Source organism: Phaenicophaeus curvirostris, chromosome 2, assembly GCF_032191515.1.
Source record: "Phaenicophaeus curvirostris isolate KB17595 chromosome 2, BPBGC_Pcur_1.0, whole genome shotgun sequence".
In the NCBI taxonomy this organism is placed as follows: domain Eukaryota; kingdom Metazoa; phylum Chordata; class Aves; order Cuculiformes; family Cuculidae; genus Phaenicophaeus; species Phaenicophaeus curvirostris.
The window spans coordinates 121,375,064-121,394,629 of NC_091393.1; the positions used below are offsets into that span (position 1 = coordinate 121,375,064).

The following is a 19,566-nucleotide window of genomic DNA, read 5'->3' on the forward strand; positions in this document are numbered from 1 at the left end:
ATGTCCAGCCTGAACTCCCCTGGCGGAGCTTGAGGCCATTCCCTCTCGTCCTGTCCCCTGTCACTTGGGAGAAGAGCCCAGCTCCCTCCTCTCCACAACCTCCTTTCAGGTAGTTGTAGAGAGCAATGAGGTCTCCCCTCAGCCTCCTCTTCTCCAGGCTAAACACCCCCAGCTCTCTCAGTCGCTCCTCATAAGGCCTGTACAAGGATAAAATGAAACTCCTGTCTCGCAGGCAGAACTTTTGTACTGAAGCTCTTTGTTCATGCTGCGTTGCCTCTGTGGTCCTGGTTTCAGTCACTGGATCACTCAGCTCTCCCCAAGCCTGTGTGCATCCTGACGGCTTTACTGAGGCTGCACTGTAATCAGACTTGCACACGCCATTTCACTCTGGATCCTTAAAATCGTTGGGGTTCTTTGTGGATGAAAATACACGTTACTTCCCAATAAACACTGAGGCGTTGCAGTACCCCTCATGATGAGAGCAGATGGTGCTAACACGTCAAAACATTTATATTCTGTAAATGTTATTCCTGTTTCAAACAAGTTAGATTCAAACAGCTGAATCCTTGTCAAATTTTAAGGCTGCCTGTTAGGGAAAAGGAGTAGCTGAGTCCTGACACTGGGAAAGCCTGTTTTTCCCAATTCCAAGCCACCTTATCTTCATACACAAGGATTTCTCTTAATACATGAAGCACAGTGTATTTTAGAGCTTGGGAGCTTTCAGGGGAGTTTGTTGAAGGCGTTCATAAACCAGGAGAGTGGGGAGGACGCTCCCTGTTGCTTCTTTCATTGTGAATTGATTCAATTAGTATGGCAAAACCCCCCTCCTTCCATGTGCCTGACTGGCAAGCACTGCAGTCAGATCCAGAGCGAGTCAGATGTTTTAAACAACATCCTGCATTTTTTTTCAGCTGCTGCAAACTGTTCTCCACGACACAACCACCATCCTGCAAGCACGTCCCTGCAATAGCTGGAATGGAAAAAAACTAGTCCATTCCCTTAGCAAGTTTGCAGACGACACTAAGCTGGGTGGAAGTGTCGATCTGCTGGAGGGTAGGGAGGCTCCAAAGGGATCTGAACAGGCTGGACCGCTGGGCTGAGACCAATGGCATGAGGTTTAACAAGGCCAAATGCCGGGTCCTGAACTTGGGGCACAACAACCCTGTGCAGTGCTACAGACTAGGAGAAGCCTGGCTGGAAACTGCCTGGAGGAGAGGGACCTGGGGGTGTTGGTTGACAGCGACTGAACATGAGCCAGCAGTGGCCCAGGTGGCCAAGAAGGCCAATGGCATCTTGGCTTGGATCAGAAACGGCGTGACCAGCAGGTCCAGGGAGGTTATTCTCCCTCTGTACTCGGCACTGGTGAGACCGCTCCTCGAATCCTGTGTTCAGTTCTGGGCCCCTCACCACAAGAAGGATGTTGAGGCTCTGGAGCGAGTCCAGAGAAGAGCAATGAAACTGGTGAAGGGGCTGGAGAACAGGCCTTATGAGGAGCAGCTGAGAGAGCTGGGGGTGTTTGGCCTGGAGAAGAGGAGGCTGAGGGGAGACCTCATTGCTCTCTACAACTACCTGAAAGGAGGGTGGAGAGGAGGGAGCTGGGCTCTTCTCCCAAGTGACAGGGGACAGGACAAGAGGGAATGGCCTCAAGCTCCGCCAGGGGAGGTTCAGGCTGGACATTAGGAAAAAATTCTTCACAGAAAGGGTCATTGGGCACTGGCAGAGGCTGCCCAGGGAGGTGGTTGATTCACCTTCCCTGGAGGGGTTTAAGGCACGGGTGGATGAGGTGCTGAGGGATATGGTTTAGTGTTTGATGGGAATGGTTGGACTCGATGATCCGGTGGGTCTCTTCCAACCTGGTTATTCTATGATTCTATGATTCTATTCTACTATCAGTTTAAGCACTTGAAAACAGTCTTTCGATTAAATCTCCCCCTGCCTGCCCCATCTGAGCAAGCCCATTAGTCTGTTGATGCTACTGAGAGCAGCGAGCGCTTCTGGCAGCTGCCTTGTACTGTTAACTGCTGTATCTGCTGCTTGTACTCAAACCCCATCAGCTGTTCCAGAAATATATGCTGTTTTAATAGTTCCTGGTCACTCACAAATGCTCTCTGGATTCTTCTTTTGTAAACGTGCCAGGAAAGAGAACATTTGCTTGCAAGAGACGAGCCTCAGAAAGTTATTGTAGTTGGGAGCCTGAGTGTGACCTGTGGCACAGAGTAAAACAAGTCTCTTGGGTCTAGTAAGTTTATCCAAACCCAGTAATAGTTTGAACAACTTTATTGATGACAACATTGAACATCTTGTTTAAAGTCTTTGCTGGCAATTAGCTAGACCAAAGAAAGGGATGGGGAGTGGATGCACGTATAAACCCATTTTCCGTAAAATAAATACATAAATGATCTCAGCTGCAGAGGAGAGATTATCTGTTGTGCTCATGTATGCAATCTGTCACCTGTGAGTCAAGAAACTGGTGTTTAGCTTGGAGTCCGACCCCAAATTCTTCACCATAAACACTGGGCAAGCACTCATCAAGCTTCCTGGAGGGACAAAGCTCACTAATCCACACACTCTATAGCTCATTCAAAGCAGCAACGCGGAGCTAGAGAGAGGAAACTGATTATTTTGGAGTGGCTCTGGATAAAAATGCTTAAGTAAGTCAGGTGCCTACCACCCACTGATTCTTCTCTGTGCTTGGCAAACATCTACATCGCATGTGAAATTTGGGGGTTGGCAAGTATTTTTGTAGATTTTATATGCATGAAGTAATAATGAAGGTGGGCGAAGACTAAATAAGTTATCGAAGTATCAAGTTGCATTTTACGATAAATGTCTTTATTTTTGTTATTGGAGTTGTGTACATTTTCATAAAAGGTATCGATCTAGCAAAACACTTGAACATGAGTCTAAGTCAAAGTCATTGAAGCTAGCAGGAATACTCGCATGGTGAGAATTAAGCACAAATGTGAATGACAGAGATTAGGTGCTACTGCATACAGTCAAGTCATTAGTGATAGGTTTCCCAAGAGTTCTACAACAGTCTAAAATAGGCAAGACCACACTGTGTTTTCAGGATAACTTGGCACATTTGGACCAGAAGCACTTCTGACACTCTTTTGCTGAACACCACGGGCTTCAGAGGAGCTGGATTCTCATTGTGTGTGATCATCTCCTCCTAGGAAATACAACTGTGAAATACCCGTGCTTTTTTTGCAATGAGTTGAGTAGCAAATTTTCAGATTGTAGCCTTACGGTAACAGCTCCTAGGAGGAAAGTAGCAATTGAATCACTATGGTTTTGATAATCTTAGAGAAAATTCATTTAAGAAAATCGTAAGGCATTATCCTGCAGTAGATCTGGTCATCACTGACCAAACCTAATCTCAGTTTAGGTCTTAATGCAGTCAGTAGGATTTATTATAACGGATTAACATTTGTATAAAAGGAATACACAAGTCAAGTACAAGTATTGCTAAATTAATTCCTCATACAAAGTATACGAATAATGCACTGTAAACAACTGCTTCTCATAAGTGCTTTTCAGTTTCCAGGCTTTAATAGTTGCTTGTCATCTTTGGTTAATGCATGATTTTTTCAGTCCTCAGGAGATCTACTACAACAGCTGAACTTTTACAAACCGACTCCTTGCTTGATTACCTGATTCCTTATACTTAAAAGAACAAATGCTTCATTCAATCAGATCAACGTGTAAACCAAAACAACCAAGTGAACTCTATTTTTTTTACGTTGCTAACATACAAACGTGCACATGTATATACGCATACATGAATCTCCACGTACGTGAACGCGCCCTCCCTCGCTCTGCCCCAGCGAGCACCGAGGCTACCAAGATGCATTCAGCATCTGCTGTAAGGCAGGAATGCACGATGACACCTGGGGACTCTTCAAACACGCACAGACACACACAGCTATGGATTTCCAAAGCAAGCAAAAGAGTTGGTTTGATCATGGCTGAATATGGCCCTCCAGAAAGAAGGAAAGTCCCATGACTCTCCAAGAAGAACCAGTTTGTTGCACAGTTTCAGTCCCTTCACTTTGAATGCATCTGGCTCCTCCCAGTGCTGCTGCGACTGCGGTCTCGACACCTTTGCCTCAAGCTTCAGTATCTGTTTCATTACGTGGCAGTGTAATCTGAAAATCCACTGGCTAGTCTCAAAAGCTAAACCAGTTTCTGATGCAAAGAAGGTCACTTAAATCCACTGGCTGGCTGCAGGTTTGAAAACTAGTTTAAAATATCCAGAAATTGAATTCTATTACAAACTGCTCTAACTATCAGTGAAAGACTTAAGGGGGATTTAGAGGTAAGTGGAATGTGTGTACATAGTTGTGTAAGAGAAGTAAGGAATTAATCAGTCTGCATCACAGAGAATGTTCTCCAGTACCATCCCCTCTAGTACCACACTAAAACTATTAACAAATCATGTAAGTCAGATATCCAATCCATCATCTAAATTCACTTTTGCAAGGGCAGGACTTCCCCTGACTACAAGCTGTAGTGTTTTCTTTGTTTATAAATCTCTTTATGAACTCCCCAGGGAGACTATTTCACAGGTTCATGGCTAGAAAGCTTTTCCTGATTGCACTTGGCTCTGCTCCCCTTACTTACATTAATTCCATTTCTAGCTATTGCATGCAACTTCTTGGATGTTTCTTTTGTCTGTTTGTTTCTTTCGCTCTGTTTTTTTTGTTTTGTTTTTTTTTGTATCTGTAAAGGAGGGGGATGAACAACATGAGGAACAGTGCACTTCTCAGCATGTGCTAGAGCAAGGACCTGTTCCTCAATAGTAACAATCTATGAGATTTCATGGGTGCAACCACGGCACAGGAATAGCCATTTTCTCATGGTGGACTTACCTAATTTGTGGTTTGCCATAAAATTTCATACTTTAGTGCTCAGGGCAAAGAACTGAAATTTAGGCATGCATCAAAACTGGTTTAATTCTTCAAAGCTGCTGAGCAAGCACCATTCTCAACTACATTAGGAGAGCTAGGCCACCTAAAAGTAATTACATATGGATTCTGCAATCCATTTTAACCTTATAATACTGGCACTTTTAACCAGTGTTCTTTACCTTCTCCACAGACAACACTTGGCTATGTTCCAGACAACAGCTCCATATATATTCCCTTGCTGAGCAGCCACAGCTGCCTTATAGTATTATTAATACCCTGTGGAGTCCTGGCAGAGCCCTAAATCCCTTCCAAGGCTTGAAGAAACCGCACACCTCATCTACACATCTCCCTTGTACTCATCCTGAACTCATCCTGACCTCTGATCGACCACCAACCCCATCTGACCTGGAGGAGACAGCGTTAGGGTTGTAAAGTCCCTTGGGCTGTTCGGGTTGTCACACACCAGGTTTACATGGACAGATGAGACACGTGGAGAGGGTCAGGCCTTTCACAGCACGCCAGGATCCACTGCTGGGATCCATCCACAGGGATTTTTACCGATATGGAGTAGCCTGCTATTTCTTTTTAAAGCAGACCAGCTGGCCTGCCCCAAACCCACCCCTGGCAGCTCTTCAGCAGGTGAGCGAGGTGGTAGTAACTCTGGTACACTTGCAGCCAGTGAATCTAGCATCAGTGTTGTCTAGAGTGTTAGCAGACAATAAATATTCAACCCTTTGCCAAGTCCTGCAGACACAGGATGAAAGTGCATCACCGTTGAATCAATAAAACTATACTTTGGACCAGCCAGTTCTCTCTTTAACTTTCTCTAAAACATCTTAATAGAAAACAAACCATAATCTATAATAAACAGAATAAAATAGGACAGACTCTCTCACAAAAAAATTACACGTTCACAAAATAATTACATTGTTTTGTTTTTAATCACTGAATCCGTGTTTATAATTTGGTCAGATCGTCCCGTAACCAGTCTGTTATCATGGCAGCCATCTCCTTGCTGGCATCTAGCACAAAGGCATGACGGAGCCCCTTCTCACAGAGTCGAATATCCCCGTCTGGAAAATCCATTTTGATCTCATCATAGTAGTGCTGTGGACACCAGCTGTCTCCAGTTCCATAGTAAAAAATCAGCTAGAAATCAAAGCACAGCGAATCGTTAATTTGAAAAGTTACCGATGAAGCAACCAAACAAACAGCACTGGATTATTTGGCAATAAGCACTGCTTCATGACCCAAGATATACGTGCGAGGAATAGCAAATTGGTACTTCTTGGTTGTTTCCGAGTCTATAATTATGATGAAGCTAATTAAATGCTCTGTGACTCAGTTTCCTCATCTGTAAAACCAGGGATCACAATACAGGATTAACTCTCAAAACACAGATCTGCTGATGAAAGTCTGGCTGTCATAAGAAATTTGTTATTATGGATCAAAACATCTAGTTGTCCATGGAGCCCACCCCTAACCAGGCAAGCTGCTCTGTTTTCCCTAGCTACTAGCTGTTTTCTATTTTATCTTTCTAGCTATTTAATCATACAGCAAAATTAGCAGTAAACTTGATTCTATGTCCCAGCTGAAAGGGCTAGCTTTTTTGAGTTTCTCCTGGATATAAACTAAGAGAAAGTAGGAGGTTTGTGAATAGCTCAGTCTTAGTGGCACCTGTTAGATGTGACCTCAAACCACCCACCTGTCTGGGGCCTCGGGTTGAAGAGCACCTATTTTTCTTGACCTCGGTGTTAGATGTAAAGTAGAGGTGATTCACTCAGCCACAACAGCAGTTCTGGTCATTCTCACAAGTAAAACTGGTTTTGCTTGGAGAATTTTATAATCGTGGAATAAGAGAATAGTTTGGGTTGGAAGGGACCTTTACAGGTCATCTAGTCCAACCACCCAGCAACGAGCAAGGACGTCTTCAACTAGATTGCACTGTTCAGAGCCCCTTCCAACCTGACCTTGAATGCTTCCAGGGACAGGGCATCCACAACTTCCCTGGGCAACCCATGCCAGTGTTTCAAAAGCCTCATTGTAAAAACTGTCTTCCCTATATCTAGTCTAAATCCACCCTCTTTCAATTTAAAACCATTATCCCTTGTCTAATAGCAACAGAATCTAATAAAAACTTTGTCCCCATCTTTCTTATAAGCCCCCTTTAAGCACTGAAAGGTCACAATAAGGTCTCTTTGGAGCCTTCTCTTCTCCAGGCTGAACAACCCCATCTCTCTATCATTTTTGTGAAGTGTTGCCACTGTGGAGCACAGGCAGTTCCTGGAGATCAATGAGCTTCTACAGCTTCTTTCAGGCTGTAACGTGGAAGTAAAACTACCTAAGTCCACTTTGTTGATCTTGCCCTAATAACTTTGTTCAATAACATAAGTGAAGCAGGTGCTGGAAGGCCCCCCTAAACACAAAAGTGATGAATTCCACTCAAATATCACATTCAATGAAGTGGTGTTTCTCTCTGTTAGAAACACTGAATGTCACTCTTACCCAAGGCGTCATTTCCCTCCATTTTCATCTCAACTTTTCATGCTATACCTGTGTTATTCAATTTCTATAAAGTATTTTGCCTGTGACAGTAAAAACCTATGGATTTAAAACTGTATGGAAACAAGGTTAATGATGAGGACTCTTTATATTAAAATGTTTGAATGCTGGTACCAGAAGGATGTCGATTGCTCAACATATCACACACAGAGTTTGGCCCAATTCCATTACTCTCATTTGTTTCATATTTCGTTTCAGTGCTTTGGTGAATAATTGAGCAATGCTAACATAAATTAGGGGACAAGAAGGTTTCCTCTCAACACAAAAATCTTCAATTCCATCATTTTTGTAGCTATGTGGAATATAAATAAATGCACCCACTGAGGCAGAGGTGGGCTAAGAGCCCAGACTACATTTCACAAAATGTTACAAGCTTTTGTCTGACTTGCCTTTCTCTCGTTAAAACCGTACCCAGACCCTGGACATCACTGACTACCAGCTGTATCCAGAAGATACCTCAGTTGCATAGATACCAACCCCAGTTGTACTTCTGCGTATACATAAAACATAGAACATAAACAATCCCATGTTAACAAACATTATTGGTTTCCTTTGTCACTCATTAACTGCTGGAAGCAAGTTATGTCATTTGCTTTAGCAGAAGATTTCTTTTTGATCTTGCCTTCAATTCATAAATCAAAGGTGTCACACTAGCAAAAATTCTTCAAAAAAAGCCAATGTAAAATGGCCAGCTGCGTTCAGGCCTTTTGAAAGCCAAACATCTGATTGAATTATGCTTAACCCTGGGCTCTGTTACCAACAGACAGAAAAATAATGATTACAAAGCTAAGAAATGGAGCAACTCCAGTTCAATGGAGTAGTCCTTGAAATTATTAGATATTTTCATAGGCTAGTGCTAGTCCATGATCACTCAGGAAAAGATGAAAAGTCATTTACACTTACGAAGGTGGATAAAATACTTGGCTTAGCCTGCATGAACTGCAAAATGGGCTGTTCTCCAGGTAGGGTTGTAAACTTGAGAACTTGCAGGTTTGGAAAAGCCTAAACAAAAGATTTATGTGCATTCTTAGCTTGTCTCTGATATATTTGCATTATGGTTTAATCTTTCATTGCATGATCCAAAGGATCCTTGACTCATTCAATACACTGACAGGATGACGTTCAGTTGATGAGCTGCTATTTGATAATATTTTTCATTTTATATTCTGTGTGTGGTCTGAGGATTTATTTGCTACATATTTCATGATTTACAGACAGAATTTATTGTCTTATGTGCATTCCTCTGGCATACACCACTACAGCATCTGCGTGCTCAGTTTTGCAACACCTTAGTGGCCATTTTTCTCTCCAATTTGCAGATGGGAAGCACAGAAATTAATGTCAAATTACATACATGAATTTGAAGGTATGTAGTGTAGTCTTAAACACCCAGAGTTGGTTTTCCAGTGTTCATAGCATTACACAGTATACTCAAAGGAAAGCACTCCAGGACTTCATTTGCAGGTGCCCTGAAACACCGTCTATCTGTTTGTAAAATATAATCTTAAATGAGATACTCAGAAAAATGAGGACAAATTGTGACTATCTATGAAATATATTCATGCCATCACCAACAGTTTATTCTTGGATGTGACGTTTAGGTGCCTTTACCGTGAAGCTATCCGTTTTTACTTCATATAGCTCACTGTTTTCTTTCCACAGGCATTTTACAGCTTCTGCAACAAATGAGGTAGGAGTTCTGCACCCCGCCATCTCCTTCATTACACAGCTCTTTTGGTTAACGAAAGAAGAAAAAGTGATGTTTTAATGAAAGGCCACCACTTAGTGCATACAAGGCACCTGAATTAAGATCAGTGCTCCCTAACTTTGAAATGCTTGGTAATGCAATATCAAATAGTTTTAGCAGAGCTTGTGCATACAGTCTGCTAGACTTCAAGGAGATAAACTGAAACCCAAATAGTTCCTATGTGGACCCTTAAGTGCTGGGAACAGTGTTAGCACCTCTAGATCTGCTGCTTTAGGTGTCTGGCCCTTGAAGTAATGGTGTAACTGAAGGAAGCAGCACCCTCATCTTCTAGGTGGGCCAGAGGAATGTGGATGTCACCCTGTCAGGGGAGGGAGGTGTCCAGCACAGAAATGAGTGATTTAGTTTGGATCTGTTGTGCTTTTGAAGAAGATTTCCTATTTGTCTAGATTTACCATGCTGTGATTCATATCATGGAGTAGTCTTGGGGTGCATGAACTCCTTTCAACTGAAACAAAGCAAAGATGCTCTTCAGGGTCACATTTAGTGAGTTCCAGTCATTAATGGACATTCAGTCCACGGGACCAGACAACTGTCAGCTAAAGTAATAAACCACTGAGAATGTCTACATTGGGAACACAATGTCCTCACCACCGACTATTTTTCTCTACAAATTCTATTGTGCTGCTCTTGTTTTTAAGGCAAGCACAGCCAAAGGCACCTGATGAGAAGAGAAACAATAAGATTTCAGAAACTTAGGTTCCATTCCAAGCAGAAAAGGACAGAATGTTTACTGACTACTGGCCTTGCTGTCCAGTCTTTTGTCCAGCCTTTCCAGGTATGCATTTTTCTATCTTGTCCTTTTGTGGTCTCAGGACTCACATTTGTGCCCTGCTAAGTCCTCTGGTTTCTCATTCCTATTCTGAGTCTCATTTGCAACCCTAGTTGCTTTTTCCCCCAGAAATTCTCCACTTTTTTTATCGGACTAGAACATCTATTCCCAGCCCTATTTCTCAAATATCTCTCCAACTACCAGTTGTTCCTAGTGTCAGGGTTGGGTTCAGTTCAGCATAAAATCATCTAAATACAAGTAAACGTACTGTGGTGTGTTTACATGTGTACCAGGCATCCCAATTCCCACTGCAAAGTCGGGAAATATATACTCAATAAAGCCATTGGTGCTTAGAAAATCACTCATGGAAACAGGAAACGTCTACTGTAAGGTGGGTGAAGCTGCACTTCAGGCTCCACTAAACTCAGCTGCTTAAGTGTAGGCACCTACTGCCGACATCTCTAGGTGCTCTAGACCACCTTGGACATCTGCACGAGACTGGCAGGTATGAGAGATTTTATAGGAGACACACAACTTTCTGGCAAAACAGCTGGAGGCCAGATGGGGACATTCCACAGTGCCCAAAATTAAACCACGTGTCCATGTTTAAGGGTCAAATTCCACTTTGACTTCTTCAGTAGATTTCCATTGACTCTGAGGGGGTCATCTACAAGTCTAATGCCTATGCACTTGTAGATACCTACAAGTAAACTCATAAAGAACAATTCATGTGTCCATATATGGTGAATATCTGGAAGTGTTAGGTTAACCTGAAGACCCTAAGGGTCTTCTCCCACATAAATGATTCTATGATCTCATACAATTTAAAATTGATATGCTAGCATACCTGTTTGGTCTCTACTGCTGCTACATGCAGATCTTCTCTCCACACACTAGTCTTGCTTTGGTAGCTCAAAAATACCCACCTCATATAGCACCAGTGTCCCCCCTTTGGCCTAAAAAGTCTTTGGTTCTTCCTGCCTCCTCCTCTCTGTGTGCCCCTCACTTACTAGTTCCCTCTATACTAGGACAGCACATATCTCCTCTGCACTGAATTGAATAGCTTCCTTCTCCAAGCCAAGTATTTTTACCATGAGAAAAAAAATGCATTTTCCCCTGAGCCTTATTTGTAGACATTGTAAAACCCTTTGGACTGAATAAAAAAATAAACTGTCAAGGTAAGATGGACACTTGTGTCATGTATAGAATCACAGAATGGTCTGGGTTGGAAGGGACCTTAAAGATCATCCAGTTCCATCATGCAGTTAAGGTTTGGGTATTCTATAACCAACTAAGAACAGTTCTATAGCAGGAAGACTTGCAGACCTTTATTTAAGGCTGCTGTTATTTCGTCTGCTAATTTCATGTGCAGATGTTGGTGTGTGCATTCTGTGTGTCTATGTGTATGCCTGCAAATCTAAAAAATTAACATGAATGTTTCCTAATTAAAAAACTGCTAACAAAATTACAAATTGATTTCAAAATGGATTATGCAATAAAATCTAAAAGTTTCCAACCCAAATAATTCTATGATTCTATGATTCTATGATTCTAGACATATTTAAACAAAAGTTTCTAGAATCCAGATGTTCTCATCTTCATTTTAACAGCAGGAGCTTTTCTACTGCAGTAGGCACGCAGGGATAATTAATGAACCACGTGTAACCAGAGGTACATGAGATCGTCATTAATGGTAGGAAACACTGGCGAGCACTATATGATTTACATATTTTCCTGTGCACTGTGCATGTCTGTAAAGACATCCTGAGTCAGCACAACCACTGTACCAGCAACGGGAAACTGCTGCCAGCCGGAGCATTCAAAAATGGTGAGTCAGGCCCTCAAAATAATGAGACTAACTTAAAAATTAACAGATTTACAAAACAATAAATAGAAAGTTCTTTCTATTTTTCCTCTAGGCTTTAACTATCCAATATTTGCAGTTTTTCACTTTTCTGACATGAGGGTAAGGGGATTATTTTTTATTCTTTTGTTACATTGAATGCTGAGACTTACACATATTCCTGACTCAAAAGGGGAATGGCAGCTACTACTGGACGTGACAAAGATTTTATGTGATTCCTGATGCAACACCTTCCTTGTTATGAGTGAATAAAATACGTACTGCTTCAGGATCTGATGATGCAGGCGCAGTAAAGGGAGGATGGGTTATCTTTGCTGGCCATTTCAATACTGTGTTTGAAATAGTTACGCGATTTTAAAGTTTCAAACAGTTTTAAAAGAGCAGCAATGTTCTCATAAGCTGTTTCACCATTAAGTTGCTCAGAAGCAATTCAGAGCAACGGGTGGACGAGGTGCTAAGGGGCATGGTTTAGTGTTTGATAGGAATGGTTGGACTCGATGAGCCGGTGGGTCTCTTCCAACCTGGTGATTCTATGATTCTATGATTCAATTCTCAGCTTTAGCTTCTGTAAAATAAAACACAAGTCAGAATAGGGCTCTGTCAGCTCAGTACCCTGTAATATGGTATGTGTACTCAAACACTGCACAATGATGGCAGCTGCTAAGTAAACATCAGAAGAATCTGAGATTTGTATCAACAGGATGTTTACATTTTAAAGAGTTTCTAAGAAAATAATAAAGATTTCCTGCAGTTGACTCCATTGGCACTTGTTTTAGTATGTATGACAGTTCACAGAATTTTAAATTACAGAGAGATTTCTTTTACGCCTCTTTTGTAGCTGTCATAGGTCAGCACTGAAAACAAATCCAAAAAGTTAAAAAAACTAATATGAGTTTCCTCTATCTCTCTGGAATTCGGTACACGTTATAACAACTTGAGGGTCTTATTATCAGCACGTATCACTCCAGCTGATGGCAACGAGTGAAGGACTGGTCTCTGTGGATATAATCATGTGCTACGGGGAGCAAGACAATACCAGTGTCCTTGCTGAAATCCTTGTCTCTGATACATTCACTTTTATCAGTATTATTTTCACATGCATTTACTGGATGACACAGCAGGCTGTTCTCTGAGGGTGACACCTCTCAACAGCAACCAGCAAATAGTTTAATTTGCTCTTGGATGCAAACTAGTTTCAAAGACATTAGCCCAGAATTAATTTTAGTTTCAATCCAGGTTTACAGAAAACTTAGCTAATGAAAGCGCCTCCACCTCATGCCAAAAGAATAGCATAAATGACATGGGTACAGACTAGTTTGGGACACTTTATTTTTTTGTACTTTGGCTTTATTAATCAGTTTCTGGGAAGAATTCAAAGAGCTGGCATTGCCTTAGGAAGCCCTAAATGCTTTGGAATATGGTTCTCCAAGACAGCATCTCTCTCCCCTCGTGATCCTGCTGTGGTTGAGACCAGCCAGTTTGATGGCAGGGTCCTCGGAAATTATTTTTCAGCTTGTTTAACCAGAACTGGGATTTCTCAACTTTCCAAAGGCCATGTGAAGTCAAACTTTTTCTGCTGGACCATTTTGAGAGGAGGCAGTTGACAATCTGGGGTACACAATGCTATTTTTAAATACTCCTCTGTAGTAAAGAGCAACGGGTAGTTCAAGTATTTGAGGTGATTTTATTTAATATAAGGAACGTGACCAGTTTTGGTGAACCAACAGACAGCTTCCTGTCTGGTAAGGGAGTGGAGAAACATTTGCTTCCAGAGATATCCAAGAAGCAAACCCTGAGAGACAGCCAGGTTGAGTGGCTAGTTTGCACACGATTCAAGATGTTTCTCCTCTCCTCGGTGTCAGGTACAATGTTCTACCAAACAGGCAGGGTGCAGGCTCCCTGTTTTCAAGCCTTTATCAATGTTAACTGGAAATCTGGTAAATCAAGGAAGGGGAAAGGACTCCTCTCTAACTTTGCTGCAGTTTGTTAGCAACGCTCCCACCAGCTCTGCAGCTCTGAACCGAAGAGTTCACACGAGGCCACTTCTATTTCCACTTTCTGACAGATAACAAAGGGTCAAACTCAACCCAAAGTAAAAATGTGCTTTTAAAAAGGATGCACAAGATTTATCAACAGTGTGACCAACTTATTTATACTACGTTACTTTTAAAGACTTAAAAGCATTTTGAGGTTATATATTTAGATGTGACAGGAACATGAATATTTCAGAAGTCAAGTCTGTATAAATACCAAAGTAAAAACAAACAGACCTGAAACCACTACTTAAGCAATACTATCACTGGGCCAGATTCTTCCAACCATATTTACCACAAACAGTATTTCCCTCTGAATATCAGCCTGACACTGTCTCCACCCATCACAACTTCATCTAAGGCGAATCAGTCCAGTCTCTCTTGCAACAGCAGGATCAGCATCTGTAAATGGTAATTTTATTCACCACCATTCAAGCTGCTCTGCATGACAGGGAGGGATCGTAAGCGCTTATGGGTTGAGTGGTAACTTCTTAAGTGTTCTTCAGAAGAGTGGGGGAATATTGCTGTCTTTGCTCACTTATAAACTTATACCCATCCCAGAAACTCTGGAAATCTGTATCATCACTTCTTTATTAATACATCCACAGCATTAATAATGGTAACAGGAGTTCACTTACAGAACAAGTGAAATATCACAGACAGGTATATTGTTGCACGTTGAACTTTTTGAATGCTCACTAAGATCCTTTTCCACCATAGAGAGAAAATCCTGATCCCCCGATTAGGCAATCTGGGTGCTTCAAAGAGAAGGCTGTTCTTGTGGTTAAATGACACAGGCACCAAAATCCCCAAGCACATGTGCAACTTCCCTAACTTCAACTCTGCTCCTCCAGGGAGCGCAGGCCAAACAGGATGTGAGATCAGCCAAAAAAAAGAGGTGTTCTTGGCTCAAGAGAGCACTTTGCACCTATTCAGAAAGAGTGTTTGGAAGGTTTTTCACAAATGTAGGCAAGCAACTCACTCAGGCTGCGGGCAGGCAAAGTATTTGTAGTATTCTTTTAACCACTTATCTTCAGATCATGCTCCTGTCACTCGGAAAAATTACCAAACCCCTATGGATGTCTACAGAGACTCAAACACAAACACCAGGCAACATCAAAACAGCTGCTTCAGGGGTCAAAATAGTTCTTGGTTGCTTAGTTTTAAAATTTTTCCCTAGTAAAGACAACCTAGCACCTTTCTGTGTAAAGGAAAATCTTAATTTTCACAATTTTTACTCTAAACCTCTGTGCATCATTGTTTAATTGACAGTCCAGGTTAATACATTTTCTGTGGTATTACTAGTGAGATATAAGCTTGTTACACATTCTAAAGACACCACTGAAATAAGCAGGAAGAGGTAAATATATATGTTACTTATTTTTTTCAGATGAGAGTTTCTTCCCCACCTAACCATCTATGGGCTCTAATAAGCTACTCACAATATGGAGTTCCCCAGCCTGAGTGAAGACAGGTTCTTGTGCCCATAAGCTTCCAGTATATACCTTTCCCTACCTGAGAAAAATCATTCTTCTCAGACAATAGATTATTTTCATCTTTGTATCTCTGTTTCAGGTGTTTCCTGTCTTCTGCCTTACAAAATCAATATACCTGCTACACCAGAAAACTGGGAAAACTAAACCGAAGAAGCATACAAATCTTATTTTGTGGTTTAACTCACCAAAAGAATCATCATTTTCAGTTGCTGGAGAAGATGCTTTGTGATTAAAAAATTACAGCTGTTACAGAAAGGTCACTGCCAAACTGATTCAAGGCTTCGTGAAGTCTATGGGAGCTCTTCTAGTGATCTAGATGGGCTTTGGAGGAGATCCTACACTTAAAAATGGGACTGTTGTGTACTACACATGAAGTGATGAACAAAATATATGGGGTGATTTTTTTTTCTTAATTAAAATTCCCTCTGTAAGCACTCTAGTTTTACCCTTTAATGCAGTATCTCCTTGGTTGTACCTAGGTTAGAAGTTTACTTGACAGACAAAAAGTCAATAAGTCTAAGTCTTAAAATAAAGCCAGGAATGTGGCATTAGTTAAGTATGAATAAGTAGAGAGCTTCTATATGGAAATACCATCGTCCACCACAGGCACGCTACTGAATGCTCATTACAACCATTTTCCCTCTCCTTTTTTATTTTTATTCTATTTGTAAAAGCCCCGTGATGCTCAATGCTGATCTTTTAAGAATAAGGAATTGCACTCACTTCCTATTGTACAAGAATTACAATAAACTTCCTTGAGTACAATATCTTTGCCTCGAGTTTTTGTTAGGAAAGGGAGTTAGCGTTATTACAGTGAAAAAGCGAAGCCCGGCTGGCTTAGATACAATCAGCTAATAATAATTAACCATCAAAGCTGAGCAAATCTTATATCTGTGTCCTTATTTGCCTGGATTTTGTGATTTATCACAACTCCTTGCGGCATTGCAATAAGAAGCCTACATCCATGTGCTGCTTGATCCAGATGAATAGCTTTAGAATCAATATTTTAAATGCTCTACCATATATTACTTCGTTAAAAGACAGCTTTCCATCCTCCTCATACTATTTCCTCATCCTCCACTGCTACTCAATGTGCACAACTTCTGTCTTTAGAGGACTATAAGTGAAATACCTCACTTAATTATCCAAACAATATTCCAACTCCCATTCTTTCAACATAAATCTGAGCAATTAGCATTGTTAGACTAAAACTCTGGGGTCTGGAGATAAAATTTCTCCTGGTTCCTAACTAGTAATAATTATAGTTAAACGTGGGCAGGGAAAGACTGGAATAATTTAGTGTCTCTTCTTCTTTCTTCTTCAGATCATAGAATGCAAATAAGATCCAGAAATAACTTTTCTATTCCACAGCAGCTGGCAAAGTCAGGTGTTAAGATTGGCTTTTAGCATATGATCACAGCCACTACTAAACAGTATAAATTTTTTGAAAGGACAGCTTGCCAGTTCTATAGCAACTTGGACTATAGTTCCTGTTTTTATAAACTTCCAACCCTTATAAGTTAAGCCCATTTTTATTGTCAATACACTTCAAATTTAACACAATGCCAACTCAAAAATTTTTCCTTAATTCTTACATTCCCAGAAGTTACTAGAAGATGGAAAAAGAAATGCATTTAGCTTCATTTTTAGAGCTGCTTTTTCTTCTGCTTGCCAACTGCTTAGAAGTTCACTTCAGCTTTTTGTTTTCTTGAGTATGTTTGCCACTTTAAAAGTATGAGGACATAGAAGAATAAATAAAAGAAACTTAACACATGTTTTAAAAAGCTCTTGCCTGCCAAAGACAGGCTTAGATTGACAGAGTCAACAAAAGCACAGATGAAGCAGACCAGGACACCTGCAAACTCTTACTGTTGGCTACGGGCCTTCGTTCAGAAGAAGAAATAAGTATTTTTGCCTTTTGAAGCATCTGAGTAGACAACCTGAACTCACTGGAGCCGCAGTTGATTGTCACCACTATTGTCCTTGTTCAACGAAACTTTTATGCTTAGCTTCAAGTATGTGTGCTCCTGATTAGAATTTCCAAAAGCATCTGAAGTCCTGCAAACTCTTCACTTCTGTACCTTGACTAACACAGCAACCTGCAGCTTTACCCTCAGTTTCCCGGCACTAACAGGCCTTAGTGGCCTTGCCTGGAGCCCCAATCCACACTCCTTGACTGTGGGACCAGGGTCTCCACCTCTGTCCTTTGCATTTAGTCCCTGTCCCTCAAGCTACACTGTAGGAACATCTGTCTCCAGTCCTGTTCCTGTGTCCTAGAGTGACATCAGACCTACACGGTACAGAGCTTGTCACCTGGATGGATCCCACCTTGCAGCCTGCCTTCCATCATGTCTTTGGCCATACCTCCTGGATGGACTTTGAACCCACATTGTAGCCTCATCTCTAGTCCTGCCTCTGGCTCTGCTTTCTTTTGCTCCTGACTGGATTCTCTGGAGAGATGCTGGACGTTTGCTTTGTCTTGTCTGGGTTAGTCAATGGACTCTGTTACCTTGCCCTGCCCAGGTGCTGTAGGACTGGTCCCGGGGTCACCCTCAGCTTACAGTTCCCTTCCCCTCAGGGAACAGGCAGACCCTGCAGCTCCCTGACACTCAGAGAGGTGATTCAGTCAGTAAAATCAACCATTTTCCTTGAATTCATTGGGCTTTGGATCAACCTAGGGAAAGTTTTGTTTAAGACAATGAAAATATTTGCAGTCTGCAAGATGAGCCCTTTAATTTCTTCACTGAGGTTCCCCTCAAAGTGCACGAGAACTTCAAATGCTCCACGATAACAACACAGGCATATCTAGTGCACTGTAGTATTCCTTGCTCACGTGTGCTATTTCAACCCCTTTAAAAAAAACCTAGAACATTCCTTTCAAAGTAGAGAGCAGGCAAATGAGTAAAAAATAAATCCCTTTTCAGCCAAAATAAAAGAGGAAGACTGATTTCTAAAGTGAACTTCGTACCGTATCTATTTACAATGCACAAAGTAACCTCCTAGAGATCCAGGACTTCTGTCCTAGAAAATTCTAGTCTCCAAGGAAAAATCTCTGCCAGTGCAAAGTGCTGGAATCATTCCTCCAGTAAAAAGACAGAGATGATACAAAAAATGGAGGGAAGGAAGGGGTCACAGTAGAATAATGTTTTATACTGATTACTTACTCATACACAGGCTACCCCAATAGCAGCCTATGAAATCTAATAGTTTTCTGGCTCATCAGCCATCTGGAATTGTCTGACCACGGCCACACTATTAAATTCTCTCGGCCTCCAAAGCAGGGTGACCACCTCAAAACCCCAATTAACAACAGTTCCTGGCCTGTGCCAACCCTTGAACCGTGCCTGGGAACTGACTGGGAGAATGCTATCGGTCCAGATCAAAACCGTGCCAGAATCTCTTCCAACAATAAATCTGTACAGATAGGAAAATGCAGTGCAGGAGAAAGGTCCCCGGAACTACTTTATTTACTTGTATAGCAGTGGCCGCAGTCTCCGAGGAATGCACTTTCTCTATCTTTCTCTTACGCTACAGTTGAATGACTGAACTGTGGAGCTGTAATAATTTTGCTGACTCCTCTCTATTATGTTTTGACGCCACGGAAAAATCAAGCCTGCAGAATCCCATGATATTAACTGACTCCACACAACACAGATGGTATGTGTTTTGCCTGACCTTATCCAGCAGCAAAGTCAGAAGATTTGGTCAATCAGCCTGCACTCATGTCCTGGCTGGCCACCTGCCTGTCTGATCAGAACCAGGGTTAACTACTGGCCTCACTAGGAACCACATCTCAGGCTTAGTCAGAGCACAGACTCTTTCTCCTCCACCAAGGAAAACATATATACTAGATCAGATAGTGGTGAACGCTACAACTATAATGGTGTGGATCAGTGACACTAATCATAGAAGCACAGAATGGTTTGAGTTAGAAGGGAACCTAAAGATCATCCAGTTCCAAGTTCCCTGCCATAGGCATGGACATCTTCCACTGGATCAGGCCGCTCATAGCCTCATCCACCCTGGCCTTGAACCCTTCCAAGGATGGGGCATCCATGACTTCCCTGGGCAGCCTGTTCCAGTGCCTCATCACCCTCATCGTGAAGAATTTCTCCCTTATATCTAATCTAAATTTTCCCTCTTTCAGTTCAAAGGCATTCCCCC

The 19,566-nt window shown here is 41.7% G+C and overlaps 1 protein-coding gene across 2 annotated transcripts in view; it reads right to left on the bottom strand.

Moving 5' to 3' along the window:
• Nucleotides 1-2,808: 2,808 nt before the first annotated feature.
• LDAH (lipid droplet associated hydrolase) overlaps nt 2,809-19,566 on the bottom strand; it is a 102,283-nt gene continuing 85,525 nt past the window's right edge. Inside the window, exon 7 of one of the 2 annotated variants that reach the window (XM_069850721.1) lies at nt 2,809-6,059. In XM_069850721.1, the coding sequence (XP_069706822.1) occupies nt 5,868-6,059 (192 nt within the window). In that variant the 3' untranslated portion in view covers nt 2,809-5,867. The remainder of the gene's footprint in view (nt 6,060-19,566) is intronic. The other variant, XM_069850722.1, reaches the window with a different exon arrangement.